The sequence below is a fragment of the Bos indicus x Bos taurus genome, chromosome 9 (genome assembly GCF_003369695.1).
Source record: "Bos indicus x Bos taurus breed Angus x Brahman F1 hybrid chromosome 9, Bos_hybrid_MaternalHap_v2.0, whole genome shotgun sequence".
Classification (NCBI taxonomy): Eukaryota; Metazoa; Chordata; class Mammalia; order Artiodactyla; family Bovidae; genus Bos; species Bos indicus x Bos taurus.
In genome coordinates this window covers 82,095,362-82,115,028 of record NC_040084.1, presented here as the reverse complement: position 1 = coordinate 82,115,028, position 19,667 = coordinate 82,095,362, and the positions used below count along the sequence as shown (strand labels likewise).

At 37.5% G+C, this 19,667-nt stretch overlaps 1 protein-coding gene across 1 annotated transcript in view; it reads right to left on the bottom strand.

Annotated features, from left to right (window-relative positions):
- Positions 1–19,667, bottom strand: part of UTRN (utrophin) — a 557,360-nt gene that overhangs the window by 103,404 nt on the left and 434,289 nt on the right. Inside the window, 3 exon segments of the mRNA XM_027551766.1 lie at positions 1,667–1,745; positions 4,471–4,617; positions 13,074–13,342. Of these exon segments, the coding sequence (XP_027407567.1) occupies positions 1,667–1,745; positions 4,471–4,617; positions 13,074–13,342 (495 nt within the window).

The following is a 19,667-nucleotide window of genomic DNA, read 5'->3' as shown; positions in this document are numbered from 1 at the left end:
TGAAGGGCAATATGCTGGAGTTTCACAATTTTTACAATGTTTCACTTGCTAAAGAGCAAAAGTTTAATTTTTATTATGAAAGAATGGTTACTAGGTGAAAGTGTTCAGTTTCATCAATACTAATAAATACATACACCGTAGAACTATAGAGTCTCAATGATTTGTTCAATTTCTCTTTACTTTGGTCTCAGCTTATAGCTTTATGTTCCATAAAATTAAGTGTAAGTAATCCGGGGTAATTCATAGCTAATGAATAATGAAGCAAACCTATTTACTTCATGAACATGGACAGTATCCAAACTTTGGACATGCACTATTGCATCCAGGTAGACAGAATATTCCAGGAAGGACTCAACATTTCAAAGACAGGCTACCTAAGAGCTCAGGTGTGTGAAACAGGTGTGGGAGTGATGGGGTGAGAGAGGACCGGGGAGAGACAGGGAGAGATGAAACAGAGAGACAGAAACACACTAGAGAGAGCTGGCTTGGGCACTAGAGAGGCGTAGGACAGGATAATCAGGAATGACTGATTAGGATTCTTGAAATTGTGAGAGTAAGAAAAGCCTGACCTTGAATTGAGGTAAAGCGAATTATCAAGCATGATGAATATTAAGAGAAAATATAAATGTAATAAATTTAGTTGGAAGACACAGTGTTATTATTTGTTTTTTCTATGGCTGTAGATACAAAGGTACCATAATTGGAAAAATAAGCTTTGCATTAAGTTTCAACCTTCACTTAAATTAAATTAAACTAAGTGCTTGCTTACATATGTTTTCCAGAGAAAAGGAAAGGAATACCATTTAGAGAAAGCACTGGTGCCAAGAACTGTGCTAGGTGTTTTGTGTAACTTGGTATGTTTTCTTATTTAAATCTCAAGGCAATCAGAGGAAATAAGTATTATTTTAGTAATTTTAAGATTAAAAAAATGAACTTTCAGGACTTCACAGTCCTGGTAAAAGGGAAAATTAATATTTTAATCTCAATCTGGGTGACTCTGAATCAGATATTCTTTAATTTCCTTAGCAGTGAGTGATAAAGAGCTCAAATTACTTATTAAAGATCTCATGAACAGTCAGCTCACAAAATGAAAAATTTCAGTTGAAGACTATTGCGTAAAACTCTACATATGTGCTTTGGCTAAATCTGCAATATTTAATTAGAAGAGAAGCTAAGTATGATTGCAATGAGCCTAATAAACCAGAATCTTCTCAAAGATTTACGGGGACTTTTTTTTTTTTTCTTTTTAAGTCTCCAGGTGCATTGAAAATAAACATGCATTTTTTAGTAGGAAAATTAATTTAAAAATTTTAAATATAAAAATGATTTCTTTGCTGTGAAGTTCAAAATCTTTGCATATGGCACAGCAATAGGATACTATATTAGTTATTACAACAGATGGTTCAGTGAAAAACCCTAGCTAAAGATGAATTAATTTTTGCTTCACTTCAAAGACTTACCATGACCAGATGATAGACCAGTAGCCAATAAGCACTGGGTATTGATTGGTCACTGATGTTGAGATTTTCTTCTTTTATATTCATCTAATAAAGCACATATATTTATAACAAAGGATATAGTTTCTTTAGTTAAAGTGAAATAATATGCTGATTCATTCAATTAATGAATTGAAGTCATTAATTGAAGTCAGCTTATTGGTACTTACTAGAGAGAAAATGCTGAGAGGATGGTCCAAAATCCCTATGGGCTTCCTGAAGCTGTTTAAGGCGATCATCAACGGACACCTGCACATATACATACAAGAAATAATTTGATTTCAAAACAATGACCTTAATAATAAGCTTGATTTAAGTACTATAATAAATGGTACTATAGCCCAAGATATGATTGCTGGTACAGACTCTTCTAAATTTGGAATCAAAGTATGGGTATGAAAATAGACTCGACATCAAGTAACAGTAAATAGTGCCAGGTACTCTTCTAAGTATTTTATGTGAATTCTTTTAACTCTCACAAAACTCACATTGAATAAGTATTACTCATTATAATCATTGTTTTACAGATAAAGATGTGGAGACCTAAAGAGGTGTTCAAGGATATAAAGTTATTATTATGTGGCAATGTTAGTATTCACACCCAATCCATCTGATGTCAGAAGCTATGTCTTGACATTATTCAACACTTTAGTCAAAAGCAGTAACACTCTAAAGCATCTAAAGTAAAGATGTGGCCATGGGGTCAGTGGCTACTCATCTTTCTTTTGTAAGGAAGGTGGCACAAAGGGCTGTAAAAAGAAGTCTAAAATTTTCCAAGGGGAAAAAATAGATGATAATGATGATGAGACAGATGACAGATATAGATGGAGAGTGGAAGGACATATAAATATGGATGACTTATATTCCTCCAAGTTCATGTCTATCATCTTGACTTGGGAGTATTCAAGTAGATACCAGGTGAATACTACACTCTATCTATCTGTTTACACACAGTCTTAGCTGTCTACATTTTGAAAATGCAGATTTGGTACCCTGAGAAATTAACTGCAAATCAATAACAATTGCACACAGCCTACTGAATTTCCATTTCCTCTTCCTGGTCTTCATCTAGCAGTGCTAGTGAGGTGTTCCACTTAGATTGCCAATCTTATTTTCAGCTGCCTTTAAATGGAACGCGTGTCTCTGGCTCACTGGGTACCTCCTTTTCTTCCTGGTTAGCTATCAAAATTACATTAGCAGGTACTTGGTTTGTTGTGACCAAAAGCATTCAAATGCCACACTTTTACATTCCAGAGAACACAAGATGCTACTCTTGAAATTTAACACCACTGTCAGCCAGCATAAATTGAGCTCCTCATATTTAATCAGCAACTACCATCTGAGCAACCCACTCCAGTATTCTTGCCTAGAGAATCCTGTGGACAGAGAAGCCTGGTGGGCTGCTGTCCATGGGGTCACACAGAGTTGGACACAACTGAAGCAACTTAGCGTGCATGCATGCATTGGAGAAGGAAATGGCAACCCACTCCAGTATTCTTGCCTGGAGAATCCCAGGGATGGAGGAGCCTGGTGGGCTGCTGTCTATGGGGTCGCACAGAGTCGGACATGACTGAAGTGACTTAGCAGAAGCAGCAGCAGCAACATCTGAGCTCTAGTGGTTACCAAGCTCAGAGATCAGGATGAAAGAATAACTTTTTCATGCATAATGTATTCCTTGACTTCTAATCTTTGCAGATGGTAACAATAGAAGCAGAGTGGCAAGGGAATCAAGATGGACCACAGCAATACCAGTATGAAGATAATGAATTAGAGAAATGGAGGAGAGTCAACTGAAATAGAATAACAGTCAAATGCTTCTCTGTTCTACTCAGTAGAAAAGCATGTATGAGTTTAACAGATTCTGCTTTACTAATCCCAGATTAATATTCAAATATTCAAATAGTCTTCAAATAAAAGAATATTCTTTCAAAGACAGAGAAGACTGTTTAATACTTTTTACTCATTTACAACCTCTTCAATTTCATGAAGAAAATATAACCCACTAGGTGTTTCAACAGTTAAATTAATTCAGGACCTATCATGGGGCTTTCCTGGTGGCTCAGATGATAAAGAATCTGCCTAGAATGCAGAGGACCTGAGTTCAATCCCTGGGTCGGGAAGATTCCCTGGAGAAGGGAATGGCTACCCACTCCAGTACTCTTGCCTGGAAAATCCAATGGACAGAGAAGCCTGGTAGGCTATAGTCCATGAGGTTGCAAAGAGTTGGACATGACTGAGTGACTTCACTTTCACTTTTCACTTAAACTATCCCACTACTCTTCAGGGGAAAAAATTATTATTTTGACTCCTAGAAACTGGACACTCACTGTGACAAAGCTCTACAAAGACTGAGCCAAAAATTACTGACTGGAACATGTGGTAACTTGCAGATAATTAGTAGCACTCAACAAGATTCTTCCTGGTTTGACTCTTTTAAAACTGAAATGCTCAGCTATATTAAAACAACTACATTAGAGCAACTAAGATCTAAGAGCTAAAGGTAAAATACCAATATACTAAAGTGTGCTAGCTGGAAAAAAATGAGCAAGATACATAAAAAGCAAGCAATGGAAGAAGGATGGAGACTTTCTTAACTTTTCAAAAGAAAAAAAAAAAAAAAAAAAAACACAATTCAAGTAAGAAAAACGACTCCTTTATGAGCCATTATGGAAAGAATGTTTCTGTGACCTACCATAGGTTTCAATTACTGTGATTTATTTGACCTTTTGCAATTTTCTACGAAAATCCTATGAAGAGAATGCTATAAAATTACATTAAAATCTATATTCAAAAGTAAATGAGGCCTTTGGGTTCAAGATACAGAAAGACAAATATCTAATGTCATCATATGCTAGAAATCCATTATTAAATACAACTCATAAAGACCGAGGAAAGGATGCAAGTGGTAGGACAGTGGGGTAGGGCTTAAAGACCGAAGTGTGAGCCTGCATTATGAAGAGGAATCAGCTGACACCTGCAAAAGTTTCCATCGCATATTAAGGTCATCGAGCTGGCGAGACATCTTTAGAGACGGGTGCAAGTCAAGAGGAGACAATTGACTGGATAAATCATTCATTGTTTTAACTTTTAAGTTGATTGGTGCAATTTCTTCTCTAAATGCCTAGGAGAAAACATAAGAATAATGTCATCAGAAAAGAATAAAACAAAAGCTAGTATTCCGTATTTCCTAAAATAAATAAATAAAAAACAAAACACCAAGATCAGCTGAAAAGTCATCTATGATACCTGCTCACTCAACAACTGACTTGACTGAGGTCTTGAAGAACCAGGACCTCCAGCCAGAGTTCCCCTTTATAAACCAGAGAATCTAAATAGATGCGTGAAGAGAAAAATTATAGCACAAACACATTTAAATGATTTATGTATTTAATGATTATGTTTTTCCTTCAAATTTTCCATTTATACTGTTTATTCTGGAAAAAATTATTATCCCTTTTACTAATTTTCAGACTGGATTTTATCTTTAATTTTCTTTCATATTTTCCAAGTTTTTCATATGGATACTTTAATATTTTTTCACTTGATGCAAAAACTCAATTTGAAATGTCTCTATTTAAAATTAAGTTAGAAAGTGGGTACAAAAAGCTTTCCTAACCATAAAATCCATGCCTATTATATACTTAAGATGTAAGTTTCCTCTCTTTCAAAGTCATTTTAGACCTTTCTTTGTGGTTAGAGGTAGGGAAGGAAGAGCAGGGTCTATCAGAAAAGAAGTAAACGAAGCTTAGAACTGAGGAATGACAGTTTTGGGCAGAGTAAGAGACCTGGAACAGGTGGGGGTTGATGGGATGCATGTCAAGAGGGAGAAATAAAACAAACAAAAAAAATTTGGGTATGTGACAGTGATACGTCCTGTGAGAACGAACAATAATGAAAACACCAAGTTTTTCTCCTTTCTCCACATAATTTCAACCCCCTCTATATTCATGTATCTTTTTTCCCATAAAGTTTTGCTTAGATTCCATCCATCCCTTGAAAGACTCACTGGCATGCCCCACCTATTGGAAAGATTTCCTAGAGGCCTTTCCTATTCCAGTCCTGGTTGAAGGCCCTGCCCACGTGTTCACCAGCTTTCTATCCCTCATCTCCAAGCCAGGCAGGATTTCCAAGCTGCACATCTCTGGACACACAAATCAGCTTTTACAGTGGGGGCATTTTTTATTATATTGTGCCATATGAACCACTTATTATAGATTTTATATACTACTTCTTATTAGAGCTCTTAGTTCCTGGTAATGTAAACATTCATATTTTAATATCTCCCTCCATATAATGGAAGCTTCCTGAGAATAGACACTCTCCAGTACTCAGTACGAAGTTAGTAATAAAAGAGGGACAGAGTTCATTTCTAATGATGAAGGTTCAAAAATGGTATTTGAGGCAAGATTAAGTCAGTAGAGAATCTGCCTGAAATGCTGAAGACTGGGTTACGATCCCTGCATTAGGAAGATCCCCTGGAGAAAGGAACGGCTACCCACTCCAGTATTCTTGCCTGGAGAATCCCATGGACAGAGGAGTCTAGTGGGTTACACTCCATGGGGTCACAAAGAGTCAGACACAACTGAGCAACTAACACTAATACACGAGCCAATATAGCACCAGGAACGGAAGTGGGATATTAAAAGACACTTGAATATTTTAAATTCTTTGTTATGCTAAATATTAACTGTGTACCAAACATACAGGCGTTAAGTGTTGTGAACATACTATTAGACTAAGCTCTCAAGTGTCATCGTTTCTGCAGTTTTCACCCCTTAAGAGAGCAGGCATATGCGTCTCAGTCCCATTTCTTCTTCTCTTTCATCACTCTAAGTTTAGCTAAAGCATAATAGATATCAAAGTGCTTTTGAACACTATAAAGTTTTATTAAAACACTACAATATTAATTTTACTTCCTCCTCGTACTTATAAAAAGGAAACCTTTAGCCGCTTCCCAAATCCTCTTTTTATAACATGAAAAGGCTAAAAATAATAATTATGGTTGGTAAACATCAAAATAACATTACTAACATAATTTTGTTTTTAAAAACAAAATTAATTTTGAACAAAAAAGATAATACGTTTATTTCAAAATTCTCGAACATGTCCAAAAACCACATGAAGATGCTCAAGTTGGAGAGTCAGAAGAACAGATCTGGAGCCCATAGACAAAATGAAAGCTATAGACCACGGAGGTAACTGTGTAAGTGACACCTGAACCAGTGCGCATGGAAGTCAACATAGAAGGAAATGTCACCAGAACCTTGAAGACACTAGCATTTCAAATGTAGGCCTTGGACGGACATTTCATTTCAGCTGTAAATAAATGACTGAAGTGGTGGGGTTAAATAAATTACTCTGTAATCAAGCATAAAGTAAAAAAAAAAAAAAATCAAAATCAGAAAGAAGAATGGAAGCCCGTGAAGATGTGACAATTGCTGCTAGGTGGAAGGAATTCACTTTGTGATAGTTTTTCTCCATGATTGCAGATGTTGATCATTCACGGGTGACAGAATGTATACAACTAAATTCACAAATACAGGTCAATGACAAAGGATGTAAGATAACAGAGACATTAGAGGTTTAAAGAATTCGTATTTAATAAAAAAAGCATGGGACATAGAGAGGGGTGGGAAAAGAGAATTTTTCAGTCTGGACTTTGAAAAGGCCTGAGTTTCCTCAGATTCAGTTTGAGAATAATTACAGAACTCATATCTTTCAAGCTTTCTTCAGTGGCGATCTTATACTATAAGATTCGGCTTTTAAAATCAGTATCTTTGTATTTTAAAGGCCTTAAAGATGAAAAATAAAATGCTAGAAAATATTCTCAGGTTTATATAATTTTAAATAAAAACCAGTTTTATTTCTAACGATGGTGAAAGTTCTTTAAAAATTATAACTTCAAGACAGATTTTAGAGATGACAAGAGCTTTTTCCTTGGAATCAAGACCATCCCCAAGAAAAAGAAATGCAAAAAAGCATAATGGCTGTCTGAGGAGGCCTTACATATAGCTGTGAAAAGAAGGGAAGTGAAAAGCAAAGGAGAAAAGGAAAGATATACCCATTTGAATGCAGAGTTCCAAAGAACAGCAAGCAAAGATAAGAAAGCCTCCCTCAGTGATCAATGCAAAGAAATAGAGGAAAACAATAGAATGGGGAAGACTAGAGAACTCTTCAAGAAAATTAGAGATACCAAGGGAACATTTCATGCAAAGATGGGTTCAATAAAGGACAGAAATGGTAGGGACCTAACAGAAGCAGAAGATATTAAGAAGAGGTGGCAAGAATACACAGAAGAACTGTACAAAAAAGATCTTCATGACCCAGATAATCACAATGGTGTGATCATCCACCTAGGGCCAGACATCCTGGAATGTGAAGTCAAGTGGGCCTTAGAAAGCATCACTATGAACAAAGCTAGTGGAGGTGATGGAATTCCAGTTGAGCTATTTCAAATCCTGAAAGATGATGCTGTGAAAGTGCTGCACTCTATATACCAAATTTGGAAAACTCAGCAGTGGCCACAGGACTGGAAACGGTCAGTTTTCATTTCAATCCCAAAGAAAGGCAATGCCAAAGAGTGCTCAAACTACCACACAATTGCACTCATCTCACATGCTAGTAAAGTGATGCTTAACATTCTGCAAGCCAGGCTTCAGCAGTATGTAAACCATGAACTTCCCAATGTTCCAGCTGGTTTTAGAAAAGGCAGAGGAACCAGAGATCAAATTGCCAACATATGCTGGATCATGGAAAAAGTAAGAGAATTCCAGAAAAACATCTATTTCTGCTTTATTGACTATGCCAAAGCCTTTGACTGTGTGGATCACAATAAACTGTGGAAAATTCTGAAAGAGATGGGCATACCAGATCACCTGACCTGCCTCTTGAGAAACCTGTATGCAGGTCAGGAAGCAACAGTTAGAACTGGACATGGAACAACAGACTGGTTCCAAATAGGAAAAGGAGTACGTCAAGGCTGTATATTGTCACCCTGCTTATTTAACTTCTATGCAGAGTACATCATGAGAAACGCTGGGCTGGAGGAAGCACAGGCTGGAATCATGATTGCCAGGAGAAATATCAATAACCTCAGATATGCAGATGACACCACCCTTATGGCAGAAAGTGCAGAAGAACTAAAGAGCCTCTTGATGAAAGTGAAAGAGAAGAGTGAAAAACCTGGCTTAAAACTCAACATTCAGAAAACTAAGATGATAGCATCCAGTCCCATCACTGCATGGCAAATAGATGGGGAAACAGTGGAAACAGTGGCTGACTTTATTTTTCTGGGCTCCAAAATCACTGTAGATGGTGAATGCAGCCATGAAACTAAAGGACGCTTACTCCTTGGAAGGAAAGTTATGACCAACCCAGACAACATATTAAAAAGCAGAGACATTACTTTGCCAACAAAGGTCCGTCTAGCCAAGGCTATGGTTTTTCCAGTGGTCGTGTATGGATGTGAGTTGGACTATAAAGAAAGCTGAGCACCGAAGAATTGATGCTTTTGAACTGTGGTGTTGGAAAAGACTCTTGCGCGTCCCTTGGACTGCAAGGAGATCCAACCAGTCCATCCTAAAGGAGATCAGTCCTGGGTGTTCATCGGAAGGACTGATGTTGAAGCTGAAACTCCAATACTTTGGCCACCTGATGTGAAGAGCTGACTCATTGGAAAAGACCCTGATGCTGGGAAAGATTGAGGGCAGGAGGAGAAGGGGACGACAGAGGATGAGGTGGTTGGATGGCATCACCAACACATTGGACATGGGTTTGGGTGGACTCTGGGAGTTGGTGATGGACAGGGAGGCCTGGTGTGCTGCAGTTCATGGGGTCGCCAAGAGTTGGACACAACTGAGCAACTGAACTGAACATAAAAATTATGCTTTTTTCTTACAAGCCACAAGTAAAAACATTAAAAGCCCTCAGACAAATAATGCATTTTAGGCTTAATTTTGTTTTTGTGGTCCAGTGTTTTATGGTAATAAGGAATCTTTCCATTAAGAAAGTTTATCTTTTGGGCTTTAAGAGCTCCAAACTAAGGCACTTTCTGAAATAAAGCAAATTGTAAAATGGTTTCAGATCTGCTATGTTTTCTGATGTAAAGAACAAATTTATCATGATTTGGCTGCATTTTCCCATGCGAGAATAAAATCTATGAGGTTTTCTTTGCTATAAAAACAGAAACATCTGCATGTGTTAAGGTGCTGACCAGCAGCCTGTTGGCAGATGGGAATCTCAGCTCTTCTCCTGTCAGAGTTGTGTACTCCACAGATAAGAGCGATTAAGTATAATTCAGGAACTTGAAATTATTCAATCACCCTAAAATATTTTGTTTTCCAGTTGCTTTGGTATATTTAATAATATTTAACAATAATCAGAACTTATTTTCACCTGCCTATAACTTCAGGAGTATTCTTTAAGCACATATGAAACCTGCTGAAGTTTGAATATATTTATTTGGCTTAAAGAGACCTAGGTTTTATTTTCTTTTTTCCTAATAAGATGTTAAAATATTTTAATCCTTGGTCTTAAATATTAACTGTATTTTTCCTAACTTTCCCACATAAGCAGAAATGTAAACAGAAGGATTTGGATGCAGAGGTGGGTAATTTCTTCAGTCAAATGGCATTAACAAGTCCCAAAATTTTAGGCCAGATATAACTTCATTTTTCCCTCAACACTAATCATCCCATATTAAAAACTGATGCTTTCAAATTCAAAAAGGTAAATTCTTACTCAAGAGTCAGTTTTGCAAACCAACAGAACATAGTTTCTGTAATCTGTTGGCTTAACGATTTTTCAGTGTTTGAATATCATCTTTTAAAACACAAGAAGTGTGCAACTTCCAAAGAACTTATCCTATCTTAAAAAGTTGTATTTTCAGTTTGCTATCTTAACTCAGATTTGTGGATACTACGGCTGACTTTATTTTTCTGAGCTCCAAAATCACTGCAGATGGTGACTGCAGCCATGAAATTAAAAGACGCTTACTCCTTGGGAGGAAAGTTATGACCAACCTAGATAGCATATTCAAAAGCAGAGACATTACTTTGCCAACAAAGGTCCATCTAGTCAAGGCTATGGTTTTTCCATTGGTCATGTATGGATGTGAGAGTTGGACTGTGAAGAAAGCTAAGCACCGAAGAATTGATGCTTTTGAACTGTGGTGTTGGAGAAGATTCTTGAGAGTCCCTTGGACTACAAGGAGATCCAACCAGTCCATCCTAAAGGAGATCAGTCCTGGGTGTTCATTGGAGGGGCTAATGTTGAAGCTGAAACTCCAATACTTTGGCCACCTGATGTGAAGAGCTGACTCATTGGAAAAGACCCTGATGCTGGGAAAGATTGAGGGCAGGTGGAGAGGATGAGATGGTTGGATGGTATCACCGACACAATGGACATGGGTTTGGGTGGACTCCGGGAGCTGGTGATGGACAGGGAGGCCTGGCGTGCTGCGGTTCATGGGGTCACAAAGAGTCGGCCACAACTGAGCGACTGAACAGTTACATGAAGAAGCCTACTTAATTCATGGTCCCTGGAAACATGTATATTTACCATGAAAGATGGCAAGATGGCAGACCCCAATACTTTTTAATAATAAATATTTTGTTTAAAATATAATATGTAACCTTTAAAGATTCAAATTCAAATAGTCGATCAAAATTGAGCTTAAAGACAATATTATCAATGAGGTCTCTACAATGAAAGAGAAGAGCAAGAAAGTAATCCTGAAACCCCACCATTTTCTAGCTGTGTGGGCATGAAGCAATATCTATAGTTTTATCATTTATAAAATAATAACACTTAGCTTGCTGGGTTGGTATGGGAGTTAAAAAGGATACCAACGCAAACTGGCTAAAGAACAGTTCTTGGCATGTACTAAGCATCAATAAATGCTATTATTATTCCTATGTCTATACACAAATATATATATACTTATGCAATTTGCCTGAGTAGGATTCAGTTAATTTCCTAGACCTTTCTTCTATTTCCTATTCAGCCACATGCAAAACAAAAAGGAAACTATTATCCAATGTCTGTGCACAAAAGATGCATATCTTTTGCAATAAAAATCCCATTCACAATATTGATATTTTCAGTCTGATTTGTCAATCATTTATTCTTTGTTTCATGACTACCTACTATATAGTTCACTGCATGCTAAGCTGCTTTTGTCATGCCTGACTCTTTGGGACCCTATGGACTGTAGCCCTTCAGGCTCCTCTGTCCATTGGATTTTCTAGGCAATAATACTGGAGTGGGTTGCCATTTCCTCCTCCAGGAGATCTTCCTGACCCAGGGATCGAACCCCTGAGCCTCCTACATTGACAGGCAGATTCTTTACCACTAGCTTCACCTGGGAAACCCATATAGTTTACTGTGCTAGTATGAACCTCAATGGCTTCCCTGGTGGCTCAGATGTTAAAGAACCTACCTGCAATGCAGGTAGACCTGGGTTCAATCCCTGGGTTGGGAAGATCCCCTGAATAAGAGAATGGCAACTCACTCCAGCATTCTTTCCTGGAGAATTTCATGGACAGAAGAGCCTGGTAGGCTACAGTCCATGCGATCACAAAGAGTCAGACACGACTGAGAGATGAAGACTTTTACTTTTTCACAAATCCCAATACATTCTAAATCTGTTTATTTGTGTCTTTTACTGCCTAAATTCCACTAATCTCTTTTCTGGATATGTCCTAGAATACAAGAGCCAAAGAGAATCTAGACCAGAAGTCTAACATCCTTAACTCTGGGCAATATTACAAACAGAATTTATAGCTAAAATAATTCTTCATTATATACTGAGACAATAAGATAATTAGTAAAGAATGCCCAGTAGAACAGTACACTTTTGATTAAAGCTCTAAATCCAACCACCCATTTAAAAAGCAACCTGCCAGACTACCTCATGTGGATGCCATTCTGTAAGAGCCACATTGTGAAAAACACTATAAAGGAAACAATTCAGTTTCTTCAACAAATACCTTGCAGAGAAAATAAAAGATAGAGGGGAAATCTGGAGATTAAAAGGGACTTTAAAGTATTCTTACAAAAACAGATAAAACTAAATCTATACTGATTAGGAATTCACAGCTGGGTGAAAATGTATATCACGAAATGAAAGTAAAGTATTGTAAAAGTCACCTTTGTTGCTGTTTTGGTGGGGAGGGGAGTTCTGATGGTGAAGGGCATATGGAAAACATCTGTTGTGTCTAGAAAAGTTCTATATCCTGATTTTGGTGGATGTTGTCACAGTGTCGGCCTTATAACAATCTTTTGTAACAATTTATATAATGTATGTGGCTCTCCTTATTTGTGTTATATTTAACAACAAAGTGAAGTCGCTCAGTCCTGTCTGACTCTTCCTGACCTCATGGACTGTAGCCTGCCAGGCTCCTCTGTCCACAGGGATTCTCCAAGCAAGAATACTGGAGTGGGTTGTCATTTCCTTCTCCAGGGGATCTTCCTGACCCAGAGATCAAACCTGAGTCTCCTGTATTGCAGACTCTTTACCCTCTGAGCCCCCGGGGAAAGGATTTCTTAAAACCCTTTATCTGAGGCAGGGATGCTGACCATGGTTTTCTCAATGTGGTCCTGAAGTGAGTCAATGAGCAAGTCTCCCACGGGCTTCCAGCCATTCCGCACAGCCTCTGCCTCCTTCAGGTCAGCATCCAAGTCATCCATTGCTCCCTGTAGGTCTCTGAGCTTTTCCAACGCCTTGTCCACTTGCTTTTGCCAACTGCTAGTAACAGCATTTAGAGTTTCCCACTTCTCTTTGACTTCAGAAGACTGCTTGCGCATGGCTTTGGCAATCTTTTGGGCTTTCTCCTCAGGAGTCAATTCTGTAATTTAGAAAAAATAAAAAAAAAGAATATTTGGATGACTGGTCAACTCTACTTTCTTATAGTCAAGTGTAAATACCACCTTTCAAAGGATAGCACCTAAGCTACATTAACCAGAGTAAGAAAAACTGTCTCCATACTGCTTCTACTTATCCCTGCTCTTCTTCAAAATAGACAAGAGCCACTCAGGGTAATAAGCAGCCCTGTGGTTTTGGTGACTTTTGAATTTTAATATATTTGCAAACCTTGAAATGTAGCAACTCAAGAAATAAAGCAATTTTTCTTTAACACAAATTTGGTGAAGTAAAATCCAAAGACAGCTTTTTGTTAGTTTTTTATTGTTCTCTAGAGAAATGGGAAAGATAATCGGGAGAGAAACAGCTTTAAGTCATGAGGGAAACTTTGAGAAAATAAGATTAATTTATCATGTTACAAAAAAAAAATACTACTGACATACCAAATAACATAACAAATATAAATAACATATCATAGATTCTTCATCATGGCTGAATCTGGCAGTTAGTTCATCTTTAATACAAGTCATTCTCTGTAGCCTAGAAGTATAACACAACCACACATACTTCAACAAAAAGACAGCAAGACTTCAAGGACCACCCTAAATATTTAATAGACCAACAGAACTTGGGCTTCCTCAAGTGGTAAAGAACCCGCCTGCCAATGCAGGAGACAAAAGAGAAGCAGATTCAATCCCTGGGTTGGGACGATCCCCTAGAGGTGGACACATCAACCCACTCCAGTATTCTTGCCTGGAGAATCCCTCGGACAGAGGAGCCTGGTGGGCTACAGTCCCTGGAGTTGCAAAGAGTCAGACTAAAGTGATTTAGCATTATCATCAATGGGAGTTGAAGAATTTCTGAAATAAAGTAGACTTTTCAGACAGGAAAGGGCAAGCATAATGCAAGATGCTGCCACAGGACAGGGGCGGTAAGAGAGGGTAAGAATCCAGAAGACAAGCAAATAGAAATCAAAGTCAGGTTGAAAGCCAAGAGTTAGAAACAGCGATGAGAAGCTGGCAAGACAAGGACAGGGGAACTGGATGGTCGTAGAAGAGACACTCCTGAAGCAGGTAGAGATCTCCATCTAAACACTCCTGAGCCTCACTACCCTTAACACCCTAGGATGCCTCCTTTCCTTTCTAGCAGCTGGTTTGATGGTTCTCATGCTTGTCCCGTGGAAACAGAGAGGCAAGTCAGAACAAGGTAAACAAACTGTATATTACTTTAGGATAGAAGTGCATATTCTTCTCTGTAATAACATCCCATCTTTTAGTATCAATCACATTAGCGACATCCACTTCACCTCAAAACACTCACACCACTCATAAAATGCACTGAAGTTCATCAAAACTTCTGATAAGATGCACGGAAGCAAGCCCTTCTAAACTGTAACTTTTCTATGCAACACACATCTGTCTGCCTGTCTTTATTTAAATATTATTTAAAAGTCGAGACAAGATGGACAGAACATTTAATTTTATCTAAGTTTCCAGAAGAGCCAGTTCACTGGGAAAGACCCTGATGCTGGGAAAGACTGAGGGCAAGAGGAGAAGGCAGTGACAGAGGATAAGATGGTTGGATGGCATCACTGACTCAATGGACATGAGTTTGAGCAAACTCAGGGAGATCGTGAAAGAGAGGGAAGCCTGGTGTGCTGCAGATCATGGGGTCACAGAGAGTCGGACACAACTTGTGTAGTGAACAACCACCACAACCAGCTTCCAGAAATTTCTAGACCTCAGTGTTTAAATGTAAACAGCTATAATAAATCTCCAGGAATGACATGGATGATGAAGAGTTTAGAAACCCAAGAACTTCGAGTGTGCTGCTGAAGGATATGAGGCTACACAGAAACATGACCAATCCCTTAGCAGATGAATTGATTATAAGAAGAGACAATGTTATGATAGACAGATTGAGTATACTAGTAAAAGATGAATAAGGAAAATAAGTGAATTCGAGCCCAGCTTTCAGGACTGCTTAGAATTAGATACACAATCCAGTACAATGGTGAGGGAAGGGAGTTAAGAATCCTGGAGAAAAAATTTTTCAAACTTGTTACAGGTCAGGGTTTCAAGGTTCTTGATTAAAAAAAAAGACTTTGTGAGGATGGGTACATCATTAAAAAGGCAACTTTATTTAAATCCTTAATGCTTCAAGATTTTTTATAAATCAAAAAATATGTTATATTAATAAATACTATTCATATTTTATATAAATATAACATGCTATGTGTAAGAGAAAAAATCATTCTTAGCCTGATAAGAAAGGGAGTCAATAATTTTTATGATGGCAACAGCTGTACTTGTTAATAAATCACTTGAATTTTTTGAAAGATATATTTTAAACACTCTTGCTTTATTGACTTTTGTAAAAAACATAATACAGTGCCAATTTCAGAAGAGACAACTTAATTATGATTATTTTCTCTAGATAAAGTAAAAACTGTTTCTAAGTCAGTCACTGAATAACCTGGTAGGGAGGCACACAGCTTCTTCGTCCTGTGACAAAATAGCCAACTCTGGCTGTGACTTTTTGTCTTCATTTAACGTAAAGTCTTTTTATTGAGCAGTCCTTCTGTGGTATTTATAATAAAATCCCCACTCAAGCAGCTACTCAAAGGAAAAGTTCTACATTCAATTCACCATCTGTTTGCCAGAAAGAAAGCATATTAACTAATCACAGAATCAGAATAAAAGTGCCTCCTGTTGCAGCAACAATCTCAGTTTAATATATACTTTAAACCAAGAACAGAGCAAAGTACAAAGCCAAACAAAAACCTTCCAGAACTTTTGTAAAATAGGTAATAAGAAGCAACATGTGAAATCCCAATTTATGACAATTTGGGCTAAGAAAATAGAATAAATCAAATCAAAACAGAAAGAAAGCATAAAAGATGAAAATAATAAAGGGATATCCAGACTTTAAAAAAAAAAAAAAAAAAAACACACCTTCTGTTACTTGAAAATCAAAGGACGAAGTTCGCTTCAAATTTTCCAACCAGATATTTTGCAGTAAATTTCAAGACCCTCATGCAAGAGCGGAGAATCTCTTCGACCAGTGGTGTGGAATTCTGGTAACATACTAGAAACGTCCAGCAGAGAGTCTGTCTGTTTACTTGTTTGTTTTTAAATGCTGATCCCCAAGGACCAAGTATTAAAAGATTCTGGCTTAGTTGGTCAAGGGTGAAGGGACGCATGGATATATTTTAAAAAGCTCCCCAAGTAACAGTAATTGTTGCTAGGATGGAGCAGTGTCAGTGCATTGGATTATAAATTGATTTCTCTGGTCACTGCTGCTGGACAGAGTGTTTCCACCCCATTGAGCTGTTGTGTCATTCCCATGCAGAGCAGGGCGCTAACTATTGAAGGTGGGAAAGCAAATGAAGGTTGGTGATAAGAGGGGAATCTAATTTGCATTTGAAAAGGCAGTAATAGAGGCTAATAGACAGAGAAAACAGTAGGATAAAACCAAGTAAATTTAGTGACAATTCACAGACCAGAAGCACTTTTCCTAGGTCACTTTCCTACTCCCTGGTGTGTGTGTGTGTATGTTTTTGAGAGGGAATACTTTGCTTCACTCTCCATTCTCCCATTCTTCTCCCTTTAAGCCATCCTATTTATCTCTGAGGATGGGACTGTATTTAATTTTATATTTATAATTGTATTATAGGCTCAAAAGGAAAGAAACTGCCTACAATGCAGGAGACCCGCGTTTCATCCCTGGGTTGGGAAGATTCCCTGAAGAAGGGAATGGCAACCCACTCCAACGTTCTTGCCTGGAGAATTCCATGGACAGGGGAGCCTGGCGGGCTACAGTCCAAAGAGTCAGACTCAATTGAGCAACTAACACTTTTACTTTATCATTATATATAGTATAATGTGTTATAAAGTATTATAAATATTAACATATTTACTTTATATTTATATAATTAAAATAGAAATTAATTTATTGTGTTACAAAACAGTTAATAAAGAGTAGATAACTATCTTTTAGGAAGGAGAAACAAGAGAAAGAGCAGAGAAAGGAATGACCAACCCTGAAGCTTTCTGTCAGGTCCAGTGACCTTTATTCTTCAAATATGCAAATTAATTGGATGGCACTTACACCGCGCTCTTTCTACCCTGTATTCTACGCTTCACTGGAATACAGATGGGAAACAAACCTGGACCGGAAGCAGGGACTAAGACTTGCAATCAGCACTGCTCCCACCCTGCCCTTGGCTCCCAGGTGAGCTAGGTGACCTGCTTTATCAGTGGGAACTCTATGTTCTCATGCTGGGAAAAGATTTTACACAGGGCCCCTTTTACCTCTAAAATTCAATTACAGAAGAAAAACAAAGCCACTGTGTGTCTCAAAGAAGTCTCACATTAGAGGGAAAAATATTTTTTTTCCCTCTTTTGTGTACTTACAAATTTTTTTTACATTTAAAAACATTGAAATATATGTTGCCCCTATGAGATACCATATAAACCTGTAGAAATTAGAATCAGTTCAGTTATTTTAAATAAAGATTTCCCACATTTGTCATATTTTCTTTCTCAATTTTGGAATTAACACATAATCTCCATAGTGACTTTTTATTCTTAGATTCTAAAGCTTTATGTCATGCATGTTTGTTTCTGCTCATCTTGGTTTTACAGCATTCGGTCTAGAGACTAGTATGTCTTCAATATATATATATTTACTGAATTGAAATTTTCAATTTTCTGAATGGAAGTTTCAAGTTTACTCTTTATTGAGAATATTCAACTTCATAATTTTAAATGGAAATCTTTCCACTTATTTTTTTCTTCCTTCACCCTAAACCCATTAAAGCATTTCCATTAATTGTCATCATTTTTTTACTGTGAAAGAGAAGGATAAAGCTTATGCAGTCATTTAAAGTATGGTAATTTCATCTCATTTGTACTGTTTGCTTATTTTTTGCATGTATCTATAATCTTCTTATACTTCATCAAGAGATAAAGAGGACATGTTAAGACAAACAAGTAGAGGACAAAAATTCTCCAGAGTAGCCTTTTCATCCCGTGGACAATTTGGTGCAAGGAAGGATTAGTTTGTATGCCAATCCAATGCTAACTAGTTATATGTTCATAGCATAGATATATTCCTTACCTCTTTGAACTTGAGTTAATATCTATAAGGCTATTGACACATGCCTGACAGAAAAGCTTCAGGAAAGGTTAATTTCTTTCTTTTTTAAAATGATTTAGCTACGTCTGGGAGGTTTAGCTATCTCTAGAGATTTTTCACATAAGCAAACTAAGCTGATTAGCCAACAAGAATTCACAGGAAAAAAAAAAACAAAGCTTCCTCATATATCTAGAGACTAGACTTCACTCTGTCTCCCTCTTTAGCCCCATTCTGTTTTTCTGTCTCCTTCATAACCAGAAGATGTTTCTGATTAAGATAATGGAAAATACGTTCTTCTCAAAGTTTCTGATTACATGATTAAGATGAATTTAATCTCTCTGAAATGATCAGTGTTGAAGAGGACCCTGCCCATTTCCTTTTCTGCATGATGACTGGTGACAACAGTTCATTAGGAACCAGATTACAAGTGCACCATCAAGTGCCAGCATCTGATTACTGTAATATTCCTCATCATATTCATCTAATACATTATAAGGATGACAATAGTAAGACGATACCCAGAGCAGATTAACCTGATAATGTATAAGCCTAAGTCTTTCAGTAGGTATATGATAAACATGATAAGGATCCATCCTGCTGCCAAGGAATTTGCCAAATCCTTAAGAGAAAGAAGACAGTGAACAGAAACATTTAGGTCAAGAACTCTACAGTAAAGAGATTTAGGGAAAATCTTTCACAAATACCAAAATACAAGCTATGAATGAGAGTCAGGGGTGGAGGTGGGGTGGATGGAGAGAATAGGAACAGAGACCACAGGGTGGAGAGGGATGAACAGCACTTCAGAGCAGAAATCAATGAAGGCAGAGCTAGAGTCTGAATACTTTAATGTGCTACCCTTCTCTCAAAGTGGGCCAAAGCAAATAAACCTAGCATAGGGCTATGGATAAAAAATGAAGAGACCATTAAGAAGGTTAACCGCCAAGGAAAAAGGTAGAAATAGCAGAATGGCCCTGGGACAGATCTAGCTAAGACACTTGAGACCCAGCTTTCAATGTTCTGTAATGGAATATTCCCTGAATTTCCTAATACCAATGGTAATTTTATAACTTATTCAAGTCAGTTTTGAGTGCTAGACAGCTATAAACAGGTCACTGGAAACAGGGGAGTGGTCCTGAGAGGTGGAGAAGAGAAGCTGGGACTGTAAGTTCCAG